We start from the raw sequence: 21,830 nt of genomic DNA, 5'->3' as shown, positions 1-21,830 counted from the left end.
CTAAAATGAAATTATGGGAATTTTGGCTTCAATTTTACCTATTATTTAGAATATATGAGAAGATGATATAAGAATTGGTTGTTAATCTTTAGGTTAGCAATGGTTTTGCTTTTGGTATATAATTTGGATAAAATGGCATTTTGGTCAACTAAATCATCGGTATTCAACATGTACCGTGTATTTAAAACAAAACATATGGCTTATAAAAGTTAGGCTAACTGTTTTCAATCAAGTAAAAATCGGATAACAATTTTTCGAAACATCGATAGGTTACCCTTTTGTCCCCTTCTAATTTCCTGGTGTTACGCTGCTCCTCTATGAAAACAAAAAATACCTACAATCAGCGCAAAAAACATTTTCTAGTATTAGGTACATAATTATACATTTAATACAACAACACCCTCATATATTTTGGTAAGTGATCGGTCAGCTAGAATCTATTTTGTTGAAACAGGTCTTGGCTGTGACCACTACGGATACGATCGGGTCATAAATTTCCGGTTTTACGACACATCAAGCGGCGGGCTGTACCTACAAGTACATTGTAAGGTGCAGTAAAAAGGGAATCACTGTAAGCGAAACCACGGTAGTATTTATTTTATCTTTCTTTGTTTACGTAGCAGTACCCAGTCGTACTAGTAGTACTAGACTACTAGTATTGAAATGAATCATTTAGCTGCGGTATCATGGTCGCATTTTTATTACTTGTCATGTCATGCGTCACTTTCGCACTTACATACTCGTAAGAACGTGACAGGCATAACGACAGATGATAAAAAACCGAGCATCTTAGCCCTTGCTTGACATAGTGCCTAATTTTAAAGTGATCAAATACAGGTTCTGATACCTCCACTTTAACCCATACTTCAGATTCAAGTTTAGAAAATTAAAAACACTTAAATGTACTTGTGTTATGATGTTTCATTTGCTTATATGGTTTCCTGTAATGTTTGTTTAAAAAATATATTAATCGATTACGTTCCCTTAGCACATTTAATCGAAAATCGTAAGAAATCGATTCGACTTAACATTGTCACAACCCTTTAATTGCTAAATGACATGTGTCACAGAGCTCAAGCTGTTTGAAAAGGATTATAACTAGATTTTTTTATACCTGAAGAGACTGTCTGTGGCCATTTCTCTAGACAATCCTAAGAATATTAGTCCCTATTGTTTTTTTTTGAGACAAATATTTTAATATCATATGAATAAACCCGTTAAATCGAAATATGTATTCTCAATCCGATTAGCGGCCTACCTGCCCATTCTCGATTAGATTTTAAATCTAGTGAAATCAATATAGTATCGTGAAACCATTTAGTAGGTAATGGTTAATTAGTGGCATTAATATATATGCTTATTATTAGCTATACACGATTACATATCCCGCTTCAATACTCATTTTTTGAACCCCTCCGGAGTTCTTTCCCGGTATCATGAGTATTATATACATAAGCAGGTAATCAAAATGTTCTAAGTCACATACTTTTTTCCTGATTCTCTTTATTCAAATGAAATGTTTTATATATATATATATATATTGAAGCAATAGGTATATTCATTTTCTACTTTAACACATGTGAGACTTTCCCAATGTTCTATGATAGTCCCTTGATAATAGGAAAGCCCTTCTTATTACTTACCTGAGTCGCATGAAAATCCGTTCAGTAGTTTTAGAGTTTATCGCGAACATACATACACACACACAAACAGACAGACGCGGCGCGGCGGGGGACTGTTTTATAAGGTGTAGTGAAACCAAATAGGATATCTATAAAAATAAAATATGTTTTACATAGGTACATAATATATAATCTCTGTTTCGCCTTCGCCCTATGGTTGACTGGTAGAGAATGTTTAGGGCTCCGTACCCAAAGGGTAAAAACGGGACCATATTACTAAGACTCCGCTGTCCGTCCGTCTGTCTGTCTGTCCGTCTGTCACCAGGCTGGTATCTCATGAACCGTGAAAGCTAGATAGTTGTAACTTTCAAAGATGATGTATTTCTGTTGCCGCTATAACAACAAATACTAAAAACAGAATAAAATAAATATTTAAGTGGGGCTCCCGTACAAGAAACGTGATTTTTTGCCGTTTTTTGCGTAATGATACGAAACCCTACGTGCGCGAGTCCGACTCGCACTTGGCCGGTTTTACTTTGCTCCCCACTGGGTAATTGCACTCCATCAGTTTTTATAAATGAAAACTATCACAACCTCAACCCCATTTATGTTACAAATTCGGCATATATTTATATCAACTTACATACACTATAATTTTAAAACTAAAATAATATTTCGAACTTTGGAGCAAAGTAGGCAGGCACATTTTACGATATGTTACCTTAAACACTGAGTGAGGTGACAACCACGCGTTAAAACTGAAAGATTCGAAAACTTATTCAATACTAGTCAAATCAGTTTCTTTTTCAGAACTGTCAAAACGATTTGCTAATATGGAATTTATATGAAACATTATACAATGACGTCACGGTCAATTCACCTACTTTTTAGGGTTCCGTACCAAAAAGGTACAAAACTCTTACGGTGCGACTCTGTCCGTGTGTCTGTCTGTCTGTCACATTGCTAAATATATCGAGAACTACTGAGGCTATCGATTTGAAATTTGGAATAGTTATGAACAACGCTAACCCAAACACATTGGAAGTGTATTTTTTTAATTTTTGTTTTATTAATTATGACAAATGCCTAATATAAAGAGGGGGCAAAAAGAAAGTCTAGTTACTAGGTAGAGTATTACGAAACAATTTTTTATTTGTTTTTCATAGTAAAAAAAATTAGTTATGAAGGAAAACGTGAAAATATACCATATCCCCCCCCCCCATCTCTGAAGTTTACAAACGATTTTTTTTGAATTTTTTACATAATAATAACATTATCATAAATATTACAGGAAAAATATAATCACACCTCTATCTTAAAAACTTATTTTAATTATCAAAAAACTTTTTCTAATTTAATTTGCAATTTAAGCCTATTTGAGGGTGTTTGTTATACTTGAAATGTCTATGAGATTACACTTAAAATACCTTCTTTCAAATAAAACAAAAATTGTTGAAATGTGTTCACATAATAAAGAATTAAGTATCATTGAAAAACTAACATACATACAGGTCGCGCAAATTAGTTAGCCAATTTGCCGATTGATGGCGCTGTACACAATAACGTTAGGATACTTCTGGTCAAGTCTTTCATGATTCTATTTACATGAAAAAATTAAAAGTTTGCACGGAACCCTCGATGCGCGAGTTAAACGAACTCGCACTTGACCGGTTTTTTATACTTCAATCATATAAATTGTGTTTAAAAATAATTGCTAGAATTAGACCAAGATAAGTCTGCAACGATTTTAATAGCACACGCAGTGTGACTCCGCTTAAGGCCCACTTGCACCATTCCACTAACCCGGGTTAACCGGTTAAACCCGGAGTCACCATGGTTACCAGTACAATTAAACACTGGGTTAACGGTTTACCGCTTAACCCAGGGTTAGTGAGTTGGTGCAAGTGGGCCTAAGAGTATCGGGAGCTCGGCGGCGGCGCACGGCGGTCACAATGACCGCCGGCAAGTAATGGAGCCCTGGAGTGCAGCTGCTCGCTCTCCCGCTACCGACTTAAAAATTAAACAACAGGCTCTTTGTTTCAGTCATCACTAGGACAAACCTCTCCAGCGTACAAGTTTAAGCATTGTGAACTCCCCCTTCAAATATTTATATCCCAGCAAAGCCAAGTGACGTCAGTCTAGTATTACAGTTCCTACTTTATTTCAAAGAATCAGAAAGCTATGTTAGGAAACATAATAGATAAAATATAAATAGCGGCTTTCCAGTTTATTTCATTGTGACAAAATTACCTATACTTGATTTTTTAGCATTAAATAATACTTCTGGCCGAAGGGTGTCGTGTTTCGGAGGTTCCGGGGCAAACTGCCGAATCCGACACAAGAGCAGACGATTCAACGGAGCCACGCCGTTCTATCGCCGAAGTAGTGTTTAGTATTTAAGTTTATGTAATTTATATGTATGTTAGTCTATAAGGTATATGTACCTATCGGCCTTGTTGCCTGAATCAAATATTTAAAAATATTTCGACAGATCTAACTTTGTGATCAAAATGGGTAATTATTTCCTGTTTATTTTATAAAGATCAAACCATTTCCTATGAACGCCTACTGTACTGGAGCATAAAGAGTGGAGCAATCAGCAATCCCACAATTTACGACGCCGATAAGGTGTCTCGAACACAAAGAAAATAACTGGTCGTTTACGCGTCGGCGGCGAAAGGAAAAGCAATTAGCCATAATGCAAATAGCGAAATGTATTGTAGTATTCAACACATTTACATACAAATGCTTTAAAAGCGACGAGCGACGGAGGCTTTCCTGGCTCCAATCTCACACATAGACTAACTGAACTTTCGTCACAGAGTACCAAACAATAAATTACCCCGTCCTGTAAGTATCCTACAGTGCTTAAATCGTAAACACTATAATACATGATGGCAATTGTGACTAACGATTGTACTTTAATACTTTAATGGTGGTTTAAATTTTCCCGGTCGCCCAAACCTACACAAAGACTGGACAGTAGGTAGAGGGTTAAGTTGCTAAATGGCGTATATATACCTATATATATATACATATATATATATATATATATATATATACTATATATATATACATATATATATATATATATATATATATATATATATATATGTCTGCGATTGAAATGAGGAGATTACATGCCCCCAGCCGCAAAGTAGAAAGCGGCGCGGGACGATTCAATTACTCTTCTGACTGTACCTCCTCATGTAGCCGACCGCGGCTTACGAGATAACAAAACATGTCATGCGTTAAATCATAAATGGTCGACGGTTTAACATATTTTCCACATTAGAGCACACCAAAGTTACTTTCAAACCTGCGTTTCAGTTTTGCGCAGAGTTGGGGAAACAATATCTTGGATAATAATAAGAATAAAAACAGAAATTTTATTGTTATTCAAATCAATTTGTGAAAGTAATTTTATGGAACAATCAGTCATCTATATTTTGTAAGTGGATTTTCACTCCTCCTTTTAATTGTTAATAGGTACATTTTTTTAGTGCCTTCGAAACGGTGATTTAATTTTGATGATAGAAAATGAACAACGGAACCTGATGGCAAAATGTAGAATATAGTTCTATTATCCGCTCAGATTAGCTGAATTATAAATGCTAAATGAAAATGAATACGAAAATTAAAATGGAAATTCTAATAATCATCTCGTTTTCGTTTTCCTTTTCGTTTTTATTCTCATTTTCATTCTCATTCTCATTTTCGTTCTCATTTTAAGAACATATATAAAAGGTTTGAAGAAAACTCTATATTGTCTATTCCTCATAGCAGCACTTGTGCTTTAAAATCGCTAAAACGTTACTGCGATTAATGCCTACCAACCTAACAAGATCAACATTAATACATACATTGTTGCCAACTTACAGAATAGGTATTCATTAGGTTGTACAATAGAAACAATTGCTTCATAAGTCAGACACGCATGTGCCACCCGTAACATAGCAACATCCATAGATTACGAAGACCGCTTAGCGTTGCTTGTTGGTCTCCATAGGCTACTGTGGCCAAAATGGAGAAAAAAACTGTCCAAAAATTTAATTTTGCAAAGAGCAAGTAAATACCAGGGCCTCATGAGTTACGAGAAGGTGTCGCTGACCAGCCAGGCCGGGGCGGGCCGGGTGCGTAAGAAGGTATGCTCGATTATCTCAGCTGCATACTTTTGGTTTGTTTACCTATATGTATGATTCTACTAGTTTAAAGTATTACTTTGTTGACTCGTAGGAAAAGTATCATAGGAAAAGCAACTTTGTATAATATAATAAGTTGGTCAAAAAATGCTCGTGGAGTATTCCTTTACAATGTTCGCCTAAGCCTGCGGTTCCGGCTCACTTTGTAACCCACGCCACTCGCCTTTTTTGACCCTTCTTATACAACGGGTGCATAAAATACTATTTTTTATTCGTCATTCACCGTCTACTCATTTTATTTTAAATAACGAGTGCAAGAATTATTTTTATTCAAAGTGATTTGTATAATAGAAAAATTTCTGTTTGAATTCTTATTCTTATTCAAGTTATTTTTTTTCCCGACACTATGCAAAATATTATTCTATGAACCTTAATTCAAATATTAACGATTTTATTCTTGAATGCCGAGTGTTAGTCTAGTGTAGGTAAAAAATCATGCAAAAGAAACTGTAGTATGTACTACACCACCTGTACTGACACGAAATTATCATAAACCGCGTAACCGATCGGATGAACGGTTGGGCTGTGCATAATAATACGCGTGCGATAGAGATAGGAATTGGCGTGTCATAAATCTTTTTGTACAAAAATCTCAGAAAGGCTTTCTGGATTTTTTCCAAAAGCAAGATGTATTTGTCCTCATGCGGGTTCCAAACGACCGATGCGGCCTCAAGTTTGCGAACGACAAAGCCTAACCTCTGATAGCAGTTAATGACCAACGCTTTCATGTGCTCATGGAAGTTGAGTTGCATATCGAGGATGACACCCAAGTCACGAATAGAGTCAACACGATCCAAGGGATCAGGACCTAGCAGGTATTGAGCGACTAAGGGACTATTGGCACGGCTAAAAGTCATCACGGAGCACTTTGGGTTATTAAAAAGGAGCTTATTGTTAATGCTCCACTGATGAAGGCGATCTATGTCCTTCTGCAAAGATGCACAATCCGATGATTGCTGCACTCCATAAATGAGCTTTAGGTCGTCAGCATATAATAAGCATCTAGCGTGCTTAGGGATTCAGTATGGACGCACCTAGCGGCAACGGCTGGCAGGCGAGATGTGCCGAAGCTGGTATATACCTCACTCACACATACAAAGCCACGTTTTAGTGTTGCAGAAGGTGAACATAAGAAATAACATAACAAACTGCCCCGCTTCCCCCTATCTACTTATTTTATTAATTTTTGATAAAGTTACAGAGACCGTCGAAAACTCAGCGTTGAATGTGAAAACAGAAAAGCCCTCCTTTTTCCTCGGGGACGGGTAAGGAGAGATAAATAGTAATGTTGAAAGCTGTAAATTAGGGAGGAGTTTCAGAATTCATTGCTCTCATAGACGCCACGTGGCGTGGCTCAATGCGCCTAATTACAGTCCCAGAAGATTTATTTAAGAATAAGTGTTTCCATTTACTTATTTACATGGGTGCAAGTCATAATTAACTTCAAGTGTTAATAGCAGTTAGTTGGTAAAAAACGTATTTATTCGTCCCTCTCCCCTACCAAGGCAAGTAGGTATAGGTATCTACATAATTACGCACAACGTCGTTGTCAGGTTTTCTTGTTGGTCAAAAATTGTGAAAATAAATAGCGTACCAATTTAGTACCAATAGAGGCTTGGAGAAACAGGCTTTAGGTTACTTTTCGCTCATGTCGCCGCAAATATCAGTGCATTCAGTGTGATGCCCTGAACACTAATATATGAGATGACAAGCGCGAAAGTGGTGGGGTAGTTGCTGTGACGTCAAAAAGTCAGCAGTACAAAGTTTTTTACTTTTTTTCTTTAATCATACCATGTGGGGTATCAAATGAAAGGGCTTTGTGAGTAGATCACAAATATATAACATACTGTAACATTTTCACTACTTCGTCTAACAAATTATTAGAAAACGTTCAAAAATTTCACAATCCACACAAACTTTGAACTGCTCTAAATTGAAAATGACTGAATGGATCATTCCAAAATACATGTTTTGTTAGTAAAATAAATTCATATGAATTGTTATTTAAAAAAAAAGTATTTTTGGTAATATTGGGCGTAGGTACTAAACCTATACCTAATAAATAGGTAACAATTATGTTGCAACCAAAATGAATCGCCAGCTCCAGGCCCCTATTACTGAGGTCACAGGCGTATATAGGCTACGGTAACCGCTTACCATCGGACGGGCAGTGTGCTTGTTTGCCACCAAGATTTTAATTTTAAAAAGACTCCATTATATCGCCAATAAATAGGTACTTATTTTGCGAAGCTAATGACAATTGTCACAAAAACACGACAATTGTCACGAAATTCCGACAGAAAACTCATTTCCTGTCAAGAATTACGGAAAATTCTTTTAAATCTGTGACAATTGTCATCATCATCGTCATCAACTTACCTGTTTTTTGCCGATATAATAAAGTTTTTTTAAATAATACAATGTTGGTGGCAAACAGGAATACGGCCCGCCCGAAGGTAAGCGGTAACCGTAGCCCATGGAGCCCTGTGACGTTATCAACAGTGATGTCGACAATTGTCGCACCTGTCACCGTGGTGAAATAGGGGCGTCTCTCAGCAGAGAGTTGTAGACTCGGCACCGGATTGAGATTTACATATTTACTTTCGTAGGTAGAACAATTTTGAGCGAACAACCGCACGACAAACGACGACTGCAAACATGCGTATGTGTACTATGCCGAGTAATTTGTATAGGGGAACATAAATTCTGTTCCATCGAGGTCTAACTGAAGTACCTACTTGGACGCGAGGTAAACTAATTTGGCACACATTCAAACAAACAAAGCGTCTTTGAATCAAGAATCCTTGTTATCTAAGAGCCTGGCGGCCATACTTTGCTAACTTTCGCGTCGGTAGTACCTACTTATATCAAACAATACAGGTTCCGACTGATGGCTCTTCTATACGATGGACCATCATAGTGGCCCACTAAGATGGGCCAGCGTGTAGAGAGTGTTGAGTATGTATATATTTATACTGGCAGGTTAGTTATTATGAACTTGACTAGAGTTCTATGTCAAATGTCACAGCGTAACAAAAGGAATATCTGTATTGTGCTATAATTGTTATGATGATTTAATTTCAATATATATTGTGTACCCAACGTCTGCGTATCATTAATAGAGAGTACGCATCTACACGTGGTCCGTGGTCCATTCCACCGTGCTCGACCGCGGTTGGGTGTGGACGTTCGTGCTCTGCATCAATTTACGATTTTTTTGATTAAAAATGAGTAAGTACGTGGCCTCATCATGAAGCTAGGAAAATTACACATACATTACGCATAATTACAGTGCATTTGCAATTTAAATAAGTAATTTTACAAATACATATCAATAGTAAAATAAATGAATATTAGATACATATCTAAATATGTATACATATATACATAATATACAGGTATAGGTACACAGCGGCACAATAAGGAACAGACAAGTAGGTAATGATTTTTTAGTAGGGTGTTTGCACAAATTTAAATTTACTTACTTTTTTAAGAGGGAAGAGTAGCTTTGCGATAATAGGTACTTTTAATGAAATTTCCATTTCGGGAGAAAACGGCTTCCACTATTTGAATCTTAACAAATCACTGATTTCGATGTCGATCGCTTCAGCATAATATATTATAGGTTAATGTTTCGCTTTAAAAAATATGTTTTTTATTGCAAATTTTGATAAAAGGAAAACCTATAAACCTTCTTCATAGTGTTTCATTGTTTCAATAACGTACTAAAAATCGTAGAGAATGGAAAATATTTAGAAGTGGAAAAACATTTTCTTATTTTGTATGGACGATGGACGAGTACGTATGTATGTACGTACGTAGTATTCTTCCCTCTTAATGTGCACATTAAGAAAATGTTGGTTCGTGGCGTATAGCTAAATTACTGCAGCGGATTAACCGCTTCCACGTCCATCTTGGAAAATGAATACTGAATGTCGCCATCGTGTAGTTGCGGTTGAGCGAGTGTTTGTTAATAATTAAACGTTGTTTCAACACCGGCCGTCAGTCAGGTTTTTTTGTTTCAATAATTGAGGTAATCCGATAAATCTTAGTCAGCTCTTGTTTAGAGGAGTCATGCAAAGATCTGTATCTTAGACAATAATAGAACGTTAATGGTAATAATTAATAAATGGTACGGAACAATCTTAGACTTTACAAAAGTAGCAATCCATTATTATTACTCATTTCCAGTAATGTTTTAGGGTTTTGAACTAATATACTCGCAGTCCTAGTTATTCAACGTCACCAAGTTAGTAGTCAGTATTTCGCTTAATATGCGATTTCACTGCCATCTTTCTTATGCTTTTTCTTTTTGCCTTTCCTTAGGCTATGTTTCGTTCCCTGGATTCCCTTCCCACCAAACTCCCGCTGCATAGTTATCCACGGCAGCGCTATATTAGCTATGCCGTTGTCTCTGAAATCCTTGACAAAATACCGGTTCCATGTGTAGCAGCAAACGTTATTTTGGTCTCTGCAGCCGGCAGCTTGAGTTATATATTTTGTTCCTTTGCAGAGCTTAGAGTTGACACAAATCCCTCCAGATTGCCAGCAAGAAGTAGTCATCAGCGACCCTAACAACACGGTTTAATTAGTATTTTGAATACGCATTCGTGTGACAAGATTGACTAACAAATTCAATTCAAACATCGAGTAGGTATCTACTCAAGACGATACTCACTTCTAGAGACAACCGAAGCTAATGCGGCCTGGTATGCAAGAAGCTCTGCTCGCAGGTCTTCGTATTCTTCGTCGACTGATAAATCCAAGTTAGCGTCATCCTTTAAAGATGTTATCAAGCCTATTCCGAAATCACCTTCGTCGCTATCTTTTTTATTGTGAGACGACCGTCTGGCTAAACCGATCCATTGGCACGAGCAGAGAACAATACTTAACAATACCGACCGGTTAAACATTTTACAATGATTTCAGTGCAAAAGGTAAAAATAAATTTATAACTCGATTTCAGTATCGTTTTATGGAAGCCAAGGTAAATAGGTATTCGTAGATAAGCAGAAATGTTTCCGATAGTTATGCAATCAATCGCAAAACATGTGTTGTATTATAAACCTATACTTATGTCGCTAAAAAAACACCAAAGCATTCTGGTCTGGACGAAATAACAACCCGTTCTAAAATTGTGTGCCTATTATTTGTCATCCTCACTCACACGTTGTAAACTTATCCTTCACAGATGGAGTCTTCCCTGATGCACTAAATATATCTTTAGTAAAGCCTATATTTAAAAAACCGGTCAAGTGCGAGTTTGTTTAACTCGCGCACCGAGGGTTCCGTACAAACTTTCAATTTTCTCTTGTAAATAGAATCACGAAAGACTTTTTCCCCTCACTAGCTCGGAAAGCCGTCTATTATCCTTTAAAACAAGCGGGGAAAAACGCATTTTATCCACTAGTGGGGAAAGTAATTTGACCTTGGATGGAGCGTGTTTAAGTAGCTTGACAGATAACAAAACGTAAAACGCTCATAATAATGGTTGGTAAGATATTAATTATCATTCAACAAATGGTTTGAGAATCTAATAAAAAATACCAAATTTAGCTTTATTTAATAATTTTAAGTCATAAACCTTAAAATTCCATAAGAAACGTTGGATTTTTTGTAATGATGTTAAATATAATTCTGAACGCACAAGTTCTTCTTCTTCTTCTTTTAAAATTATGGCTTCAGCCCAGTGGGACTATTTCGCCAGTATCAAGGTATTGAGAGGTTTACAAACGACAAAAATTGTACGGTTGTACAAGACAGTGTACGGTGATTTGTTAGCTCTTGTAAATCGATAGCTAGTCTTTACAAGAAGCACGTGGACTACCGGCCGTTGACTCCAAGATGGTGGTTAAACGCGCTTCAAAATTAATTCTCCATTCACTGCACACTACCACATTAGTTTACTGTATAATAAGCTATCGATATTACACTTTAAACAATATTAATAAGCAAAAAACAAAGTAATTAATCACGATGCTAACTATCAAGATGGCGCTCGAACCGGAAGTCCGAACGCACAAGTTGAGTCGATGCAATTTTAAAACGCATCGTTGACATTTCATACGTCAGAACAGAAATGTCAACATTGTCAACAAAATTTTTATTGTTCTTCTCACCGACTCACGTAAAAATCAGAATTTCTAGTGTTTTCTGTTATAATATCGTAAAAAAATTAGTGATTCCAGTGATGAAGATGATCTAACGCCTGTGGATGTTGCACTTTCCTCGCTATAGTGAGGGGAAAAGTTTTGTGTTACACACGGGTGCAAATGTATTTTACTTCTCGTGAGTTGAAACACTCGCTACGCTCAGGATTCTATTTTAGAACCACTCGCTTCGCTCGTGGTTCAACTATAGAATCCTTTCGCTTGCTCATGTTTCAATTCCACACTCGCGGGTAAAATACAACTTTGCACCCTTGTATAACAAATAACTATTGACCAGCCGGCCTAGCCAAGGTGACAATTGCTATCGCTTCGACAACGAAACGCTTTGTGTCTCTCTATCACTGTTCCATATTAGTGCGACAGTGACAGTTGCGTTTCGATCGCTACGGAGCGTTAGCGATTGGCGTGTTGGCTACGCGGCCAAAGTATACTAAGCGTAATTGTGTACAGCGTCATCTATCGGCAAATTAGGTAACTAATTTGCGCGACCTGTATGTATGTTGGTTTTTCAGGGATAATTCCTTATCATGTGAACCGATTTCAACAATTTTTGTTTTATTTGAAAGAAGGCGCTTTTAGTGTAATCTTTCAAGTATAATATACACCCGCAAACGGGCTTAAACTGCAAATTAAATTAGAAAATGTTTTATGATAATTAAAAAAAGTTTTCAAGATAGAGGTGTGATTATATTTTTCCTGTAATATTTATGATAATATTATTATTATATAAAAAATATACTTTTTCGTTGGTAAATGGTCTATTTTTTATTTCTACCAAAAACAAAAAAAAATTGTTTTGTTATGTTCAATTCGAGCTCTTTCAAATGATATCCCACTCGACCTAGTATCTAGGCTTTGAAATTTTGCCCCCTCTTTATATTGGGCATTTTTCATAATTCATATCTCGGCATTTTGCCACGGCTCAAGGCAACATGGGCATTTTTAATAATAATTAAAAACAAAATAAAAAAATTACACTTCCAATGTGTTTGGGTTAGCGTTGTTCATTATTTTCATAATTAATAAAAAAAAATAAAAAAAATATTCCAAATTTCAAATCGATAGCCTCAGTAGTTCTCGAGATATTTAGCAATGTGACAGACAGACAGACGGACGGACAGAGTCGCACCATAAGGGTTCCTTTTGTACCTTTTTGGTACGGAACCCTAAAAAGGGTGCAGATCAGAGCCGAATAATTATAGACCTTTATCTATTATTCCTGTCTTTTCAAAGGTATTCGAGAGAGCAATCCATCACAGACTCAATTACTTCTTGGATAAACACGATATATATACACCTAAACAGTTTGGTTTTCGCAAGGGCAAATCCTAATCCCTAGCCTGTTTTGATTACACACAACAAACAACAATCAAACAGTAATCGAGAGCTTAAATCAGAAAACTCCAATAATAGCAATATTTCTAGACATGAGCAAGGCCTTTGATTTTGTCGACCACGAAACACTGTTAAATAAATAAGAATTGTATGGAATTAGAGGCAAAGCACATGAATGGATTAAAAGTTAGTTAAATTGTGACTTAAGTCCGAGAAAGCAGTGTATAGAAATTGAAAAAGATATCAGGCAAGATAAAAACATTCTTTATAAAGAAAAAAATAGGTCGTCTTTTCGTAGACAGAACTGGAGTTCCTCAAGGCACCATTTTCGGTCCATTGCTTTTCCTTATTGCCATAAATGACTTGCCGGATTAGATAGGACAATACTGCATTCTTTTCGCTGACGACTCAACCCTTATAATAAAAGGTGATAACAAAAACATATCCGAGTTTCAAAATAGCGTAAATAATACATTATCGGACGCAATCGATTGGTTAAATAAAAATAATTTAAATATTAACTATATAGCTAAGACGAAAGCTATTCTATTTAGTTCCTATAACGCAAATCCACCGCCTATTTAAATTAAATATGACAATTCGTATGTAGAGTTAGTTGACAATGTAACATTTCTAGGTTTTAGCATTGATCAATATTTAAACTGACAAATGCACGTAGACCATGTCTGCAAAAAAATGGAGAGATTTGTCTTTGCCCTCAAGAAACTGAGACAAACAGTATGAGTTGAAGCAGCTCTGACAGCGTACCATGGGTACGTATCCTCTGTTTTAAGCTACGGTTTATTACTTTGTGGCTACTCCGTAGGATAGAAAGAGCTTTTAAGCAACAGAAAAGGTGTATCCGCGACTTGGATAACGCATGGTATCTTGACAGCTGCAAACCCTTGTTCAAAAAATTTAATCTGCTCCCGCTCCCATGTATGCATGTAAAACATGCGTGTCTATATGTCCAAGAAAACCCTGATAGTTTTACTCGTTGCACTGAAACTAGCACAAGGCATACAAGGACTCAATACTGATATCTATTAAATCACACTACAATTTATAAAAAAAAATGTTCTAACATGTATTTAGTCCTAGTTACAAGGGTAATACCTGATGCTATTAAACTACAGAACAGTCACTGTTTTAAAACCAAATTGGTTGAATGACTGCAGGAAAAATGCTTTATGCTTATAATTATATTGGCGAATATTGACGACCAAGTGGAATTTTGAATTTCAATTTGTAATTTATAATGTCATTTTTATCTTATTATAATAATTGTATTTTAAATTATTTCATTACGATTATTGCTCTACTTGATGAATTAATTTGTACCTATATATTATTATTGAATCTTAATATTTTTCTTTTGTTTGTTTGTATTGTAATTATGGTAATTAATCTATTAATGATTTGAATGTAAATAATAAAGGAATTAAATGAATATAATAATATGTTAACACATTAATATTATGAATGTATTAACGTATTATATAGAAGACTATATTTGTGCACCTGCATGCAGTTGCAGGTTAACCCTTGATGTGGCAGGAACCGGCTCCCGGACAATTTACGTCATTTAAATTTGGAATTTGATTAATTAAAATAAAATCTAAATTCTTTCAACTTAAATGACGTATGCCACTTGAAAGGCTAACCGTATTATGACAAATAAAATATCAGATAGATTGATATATCTTGATGAAACGGCAGATTTTTTTATTTTTACTCCGACGGAATACAGCCGGTATAATTTAGCCGGTGAAATTTAGATAATAGTGAAAGTGTAATTGTTATTAATTTAGGCTTTTCTTTTATCCATAAGTGGAACATAGATTAATATAGCATACATGCGCATTTTTTATTATTTGGTGCTTGTCATACATATAAGGTAAATTTTAAGATTTTTTGGTTTGAACACTTTTTTCTTGTTAATAGTTACTTAATAAAAGTAATAAACAAATATCTTACATTTACATAATAAATGGGTTCAGGCAGACCAAAAAGGAGATGGCGGGACGACTTGGACGCATTCTACCCCAAATGGTGGGAAAATGGCGATGACAGGGTCGAGTGGAGAAAACGAGGGGAGGCCTTTGCCCAGCAGTGGGACACCAAAATTGGCTAATAAAATAAAATAAAATAATTACATAATAAAACGTGAAAACTGATTACTTCGGTAGCGATTAATTATACTTAATATTACATAGAACTGCACTTAAAAAGCTATTTCGACATTCTGTCAATAATCTTATTCTTTTATCTTGATTCATTATTTTTTAAGTTCCTTTATTGTTATTCCTGGTGAATAGTAGGTATTATTTGTCCTTTAACAGCTCTGGCTCGAGCCTCCAGGTTATTTTGTAATATGTGGGATGGTCAATATCATGATCCAACCCTTGTCGCCCGGTGGCTTAAAAAGCTCATCAAGGAACCATTGACGAGTACCCGTCGTGGAACACATTGGCCTGCGAGTTCCAATAAAAACCTTTCTATCGAGGGATGTGGCTTTTAACGGTCAGCAAAATCGCAAAATGTTTTATCACGTTTGTCTAAGCAGCACAACCCAAAATACTACTTGTTATATCATAAATGGTAACTACTGACTATTCTTTTCTTGCTTTGGGTACATTTTGTTAACTTGCATGATTGAGGCTCCAACTCTACACAAAAATAGCCAAAACAGCCTACTTAATACAGGTTAATTGGCAATAATGTCCAATTGTACAGTTAACGCATTCAGCATTATTATAAACACCTGCAGCTCATCGATGATTGCAATCGCTGTTGGCGAAATATTTATGATGTTAATTACCGGGTGTCAGCTACAACATCGCCATATATTCCATTTTACTGACAGAAAATAAGCAAAATTCAGCCAATATTAAGCAATTGTCTGCAACAGTTTAGGATTTATACATGTTTATCTACACACATATCATAAACCCTCTATGATGCCTTCAAAATCCGTAAATAATGGCCAACATTAAGATAAACTGTTTTGTTACAGCAAATATTTTATATGTGAAAATGTTATTACTGCTTTGTACCTTTATATAGTCGCCTTTGTACCTTTATTGAATACCTACTTGGTATCATCATTTGCTTATTTATTGACAAAGCCACAGACACGTATAGATATTACTACAAATATATTTCCATGGAATGAATTAAGTTGCACTCTTCGACTGTAAAAACTGTATTCTGGCAAGTAAATTATTTGATTGATTGATTAATTGACTCGCTCCCTAAATTTATAGAGTTTGTTGACGTTCGTTCACGCTTCTATTCGTTCAATAAATCAGCCTGTTACTTGGCTCACTAAGAATATTAAATAAGCTATAGAGAGGAATAATCTAGCCAGATGCAAATGGATGCATTGCACAAAATTTGTACGTAGTTAAGGACCTGTAATCAGTCTTAAGTTAATTGATTTTATTAAATTGTTTTATTAAAATCAACCATGTACATAAAAATTGATTGTATTTATTGTACTTATACATAAGCATATATTGAAAGTGTATTGGTGTATATAGCATACACCAATACACTTTCGTGCATGTAAACTAAATAGATAGGTACTGCTTAATTGCTGCCTAAATGCTAACTGCCATATTAGCATCAGCATACGTTTGGTGTACAAAATCATACAAGTTATTGGACAAGCAAGCCTTTCAAAGGCTCATCAAATTGTATTTGGTAGCTGTATTAACGTGGCTTTAGTTTATTCCATTTTATATCCAAAAAAATGAAAAGTTTAAAATACTTCATTCATATAGTTACTATTAGGTATCTATACCGGGTGTTTCCTGTAACAGGAGCAGTAAATTAAACTGGAGGCTGTACTCCTCAAACTGACCAACATTTGTTCAGCAACTTTTAAAAATAACGTGTTTTGATTTTCATTACACTTTAAAGTTTATTCTAAGACGCAATGTATTGCAAAATTTGTTATGTTTAAAGGGTGACAAGCAACGTCAAACACACAGATGGCAGCGTACATTGAAAATAATATTAAATTAGTATAAAAAAGGTATAATCCAAAAATTTCATAATTTTAAAAAGATGCTAAGCAAATGTTGGTCAGTTTGAGGCGTACAGCCTCCAGTTTAATTTAATGCTCCTGTTACAGGAAACACCCGGTATACTTTATTAAAACCAAAAACATACTTAAATAATAACAAACTTACACAAAAGTCACCTAAAATTAAAACTACCTACAAAACGAAAACTAATACCTAAAAAATTGATAAAACATAATATGGGTGACTTAGCCCAATATGTACATATTAGGCTAGATCACCCAGGTCCGATCTCTGCGCAAGGGTTCCCATAAGGCTGTCTGCGTTCCCCCTTTGCATCGCTATGCCGATCCGTTGGGCGAGGAACGAGCCAGCCCTACGGTCCCCGGTGACTTCGATGATTTTTTTTGGAGAGCTGCCGAATTAGTTAGTGAGCGCTTGGGCACCAGCACCACGGTCCCAGAGTTTCGACTGCAAATGCCGCAAATATATGCCAGTCAGTGAGATTATCCTAATTAAGAAGTTCAGTTTGGACTACTTTGGGCTAGAAATTATACTTCTATTTTTATTGTATTCTATCTAAGCCCAGATTTGTTCTATCGCATTTAAAGACTTAGGTAATAATAACCATTTGCGTATATAACTGTATTATACTCGTACATCATGAATTTTGATAACACCACAAAATTAAACGAGATGCAGGTTTTAGAACTGGTAAACGATTTAAAGTGGATTTTTTCAACTACGAGAATCAGAACGTTTTTATTTAATAAGCATAAATAGATACCACAAAAAAGAAATATGACAGTGGGAGCCGTGTTCAATACCTAATATGACAGTGGGAGCCGTGTTCAATACCTAATATGATAATTATAGTGTGCTTGTCGACTTCACCGGCAAAATCCTTAAATCTAAATAAGAGCCAAGTTTTGTAGATAATCTTGAAATGCATTTATTTATAAAAACGTATGCAATTCTAAGTAGGTAAATTTATTAAAAAACGTGAAGTTTTGAATATTAATACTCGAATTCTATACACTAAGCAAATAACTTATGATATGATATATTGATATATTTAAAAAATTGAAGTTAATACATTTTATTTGGTTCAAATCTGTTCTATATTACTGGCTAATCTAAATTTTGAAAATATACTTCTTTTACACAATATAGGTATGTATTCCATTGATGTCTGTTGTCACTTCAATAAACTAAGTCAACAAACAACATAATCCAATGGCTGTCAGTCGTTAACGGTTGAGGTGTTTGCATCTGAATCTAAAGCAACAATGGGTGGTGATTAATTGTTCTCGGAATGACATTTAGTCCAGTCCACAGCGTAAACAGCAAAGTTTTGCTTAAATCGCTTTTGCAGCAACGCCCCTAATTGCGCCGACTCAATTTTGACAGGTGATTGTAGCCTGAAGATAAATGGAAACTGGCGCTGAGTCGCTGAAAAGAGAACGAAAAAACGTCGAAGGGAATGAACACGCGTTGCCATTACTTCCGCGTCTTCGGAATTCAAAGCTTATCCAAATGCATCAAAAACGAACTCACTTTACCGCGGTGATACCTGATTCATCCATAAAAAAGGGGTACAGTAATTTTTCCATTTCAATTTATAACTAAAAAAAAATCGATACTATTTATACTTGCTCAATACTATATTTTTCGTGGGATACGGCATTTGGTTTTCACTAAATTTGGAATCGGTAACGAAGTTTTACTATCATGACACGCTTACGGAAATCGTGTCGTCAATAGCTAATATCTAGAATACCTATTAAAAGCGGGCCCGCTTCGAGATGTTACGTATATCCGGCCGTACAATCTGTACGCATCGCATTGGTTTCATTTCAGCTCGCTGAACATCGTAATAGATACGCCAACATTCCGATTCTCGTCGTGAAACTGATATGAAATGTAACACTCAAAATGAGTGTAAAGAATCTTTCTTCAGACACAGACAGATCGGGTGGCGACCGATGAAGCGTTGATGTCGCCGCTGTATCTGTCAATTTCCTTGATAAAATGAGTGAATGTTGATGTCTCCGCCGCATTACTGCTACGATTATGACGTTCAATCCATCACTCTTAGTGCCACTTGCACCATTCCACTAACCCGGGTTTAACGGGTTAAACCTGGAGTTACCATGGTTACCAGTACAATTTGACACTGGGTTAACGGCTTAACGAGTTATTCCCGGGTTAGTGGGATGGTGCAAGTGGCCCTTAAAGTGACATTCGGATTGCGACTGCAATAGTGTTATTGATGCGGCATTAAGTACTGCTTTACCATTCACGTGTCGTGGGCTCAATCTCCCGGATAATCAATCATCGAGGTTAACGGTATGCGCGGTCATAATTGTAACCAAATCTTTTTGTAGATTCTTTAAACTTATACATTTTTTAATAATATGAACCTCCAAATTTGTACGGAACCCTCGGTGGGCGAGTCCAACTTGAACTCCTCCGGTTTTTTATTTATATTGATATATTGATGAAAACTTCAGGACGAGGTTAATTAGTCAGTTTGGCTCTCGGTACATATTGATTGATTTTGCAAATATGAATATACCTATCTGGATGTTTTATTGATTGGTATTAAAAGTCACTTATGCCGCGGGTTGAGAAAAATATAGGTGCCTATAGGTAGGTAAAAGTAAAGTCATTGATTTTGTTCGAACTGAAATCAAATAAGAGGAACATTTAAACACGAAAAGAGTTAAGGCAATGTTAAGGCTGCTACACCCTAGTAGGGTCCATGTTTGTACTTAATTAGACTTTTAACATCTTTGTAAAATAACATGGTTGCATTGAATAAATGATATGATATGATATAAGTAGGGCATGTCGCCTTGCAGGAGGTTAAGGCATCAAACAACTGTTTGTTAACAGACAACTGCGAAAACTTAATAAAACTATAATCATACTCAAAGAAGGTATGAGAGACCCAGAAGCGGAAAAAGCAGCCGACGGCTTTTTCCAGTTTGAACTAATGGACATAGCTCAGTTGTACACAAACAGAGTTACTTAGTAAGGTTTTAATAATGAGGCAATAATAAGGGACTATTGGGTCCACCGACTTTTTTGACCAGTAAAGAGGCTAGTCATCCAGAACGATGAAAACACGATACTATGAGGGTATGGAAGCAAATGAAACAACTCAAGTGAGGCGCGGGATAATTTCGCCGCTCATAGTTATAAGGAGTACGAATTTCAAGTGCGTGAATTGATATATTAGCGTTCATATACGGAGTAACAAATAGATCCGCTAATGAAAGCTATGAACATTGCGTGAGGTAAGCCTTGCGTAAAGTGTCGTTCTAGGTCAGTAGGTGACACATTATTCTAGGTTAAGGATATCTCGAAAAACCACTACCTATCGGAAAAGCGCTAAGATGAAGAGGTGGGAGGGCCCTAATTATGTATATTAAAAAACCGGCCAAGTGCGAGTCGGACTCGCGCACGAAAGGTTCCGTACCATTACACAAAAAACGGCAAAACAAAACATGTTTGTTGTATGGGGGCCCCACTTAAATATTTATTTAATTCTGTTTTTAGTATTTGTTGTTATAGCGGCAACAGGCAATACATCATCTGTAAAAAATTTCAACTGTCTAGCTATCACCGTTCATGAGATACAGCCTGGTGACAGACAGACAGACAGACAGACAGATAGACAGACAGCGGAGTCTTAGTAATAGGGTCCCGTTTTTACCCTTTGGGTACGGAACCCTAAAAATCCAACTATCCGGAAGAGTCCCTAAAAATGTATGTCTGTCGGTTAGCACAATCGGATTAAGTCTAACCTCGAAATCCTCCCAAAGATATGAAATTTGGTATGTATGTTAATTAAAGGTCTCTTTTTCATGTCCACACTATTTGACATTTGGGGACCTCGAGGAATCGCAGCCATCTTGGAAAATGTGTACCATCCTGGAGAAATTTGCGTTTTACTCTAAATATACGTTCTCTCTCCGCGCCATAATTGGCTACCCTTACTTATATAATAATTAATTGTACGGGTGGAACGATAAAACTTATTAAGTTTTAATGACTTTGTATCTTCGTCCTCCGTTATAAAATCTCAACTGAATCGGGCCGTTAAGAATCAGGTTATTTGTTATTTATTCAATTAATTACTTTTTGAGGTTCAAAAGTTACCACCTAGCACAATCGAATTAAGTCTAACCTCGAAATTCTTCCAAAGATATGAAATTTGGCACGCATGTTAATTAAAGGTCTCTTTTTCATGTCCACACTATGTGACATTAGGGGACCTCGAGGAATCGCAGCCGTCTTGGAAAATGTGTACCATCCTGGAGAAATTTGCGTTTTACTCTAAATATACGTTCTCTATGAAAATATGGTGTAAGGCAACATTAAAGCTTATTAAATTCTACACAAAAAGTCCGAGATATCTTTGCGGAAAAAGTACATCTTGTTATAGAAAATAATAGCTAAATCCAG

The 21,830-nt window shown here is 36.0% G+C and overlaps 2 protein-coding genes across 3 annotated transcripts in view; both read right to left on the bottom strand.

The window, feature by feature from the left end:
* Nucleotides 1–21,830, bottom strand: part of LOC134753943 (gamma-aminobutyric acid type B receptor subunit 1) — a 176,248-nt gene that overhangs the window by 69,528 nt on the left and 84,890 nt on the right. The window lies entirely within an intron of this gene.
* LOC134754134 (uncharacterized) lies at nucleotides 9,944–10,794 on the bottom strand. Its single transcript, XM_063690213.1, has 2 exons — nucleotides 10,503–10,794; nucleotides 9,944–10,395 (listed from the first exon to the last, which is right to left on the bottom strand). Exons 1-2 carry the CDS (start codon nucleotides 10,735–10,737, stop codon nucleotides 10,094–10,096), a joined length of 537 nt encoding a protein of 178 aa, XP_063546283.1. The 5' UTR covers nucleotides 10,738–10,794; the 3' UTR covers nucleotides 9,944–10,093.

The sequence above is a fragment of the Cydia strobilella genome, chromosome Z (assembly GCF_947568885.1).
Source record: "Cydia strobilella chromosome Z, ilCydStro3.1, whole genome shotgun sequence".
Lineage (NCBI taxonomy): Eukaryota > Metazoa > Arthropoda > Insecta > Lepidoptera > Tortricidae > Cydia > Cydia strobilella.
This window is presented reverse-complemented; position numbering and strand designations above follow the sequence as displayed.

Coding starts and splice junctions, on each gene's coding strand:
- LOC134754134 (XM_063690213.1), bottom strand. CDS start 10,737: ATGTTTAACCGGTCGGTATTGTTAAGTATTGTTCTCTGCTCGTGCCAA. Junction 10,396..10,502: donor AGCTTCGGTTGTCTCTAGAA/GTGAGTATCGTC, acceptor CCGTGTTGTTAG/GGTCGCTGATGACTACTTCT.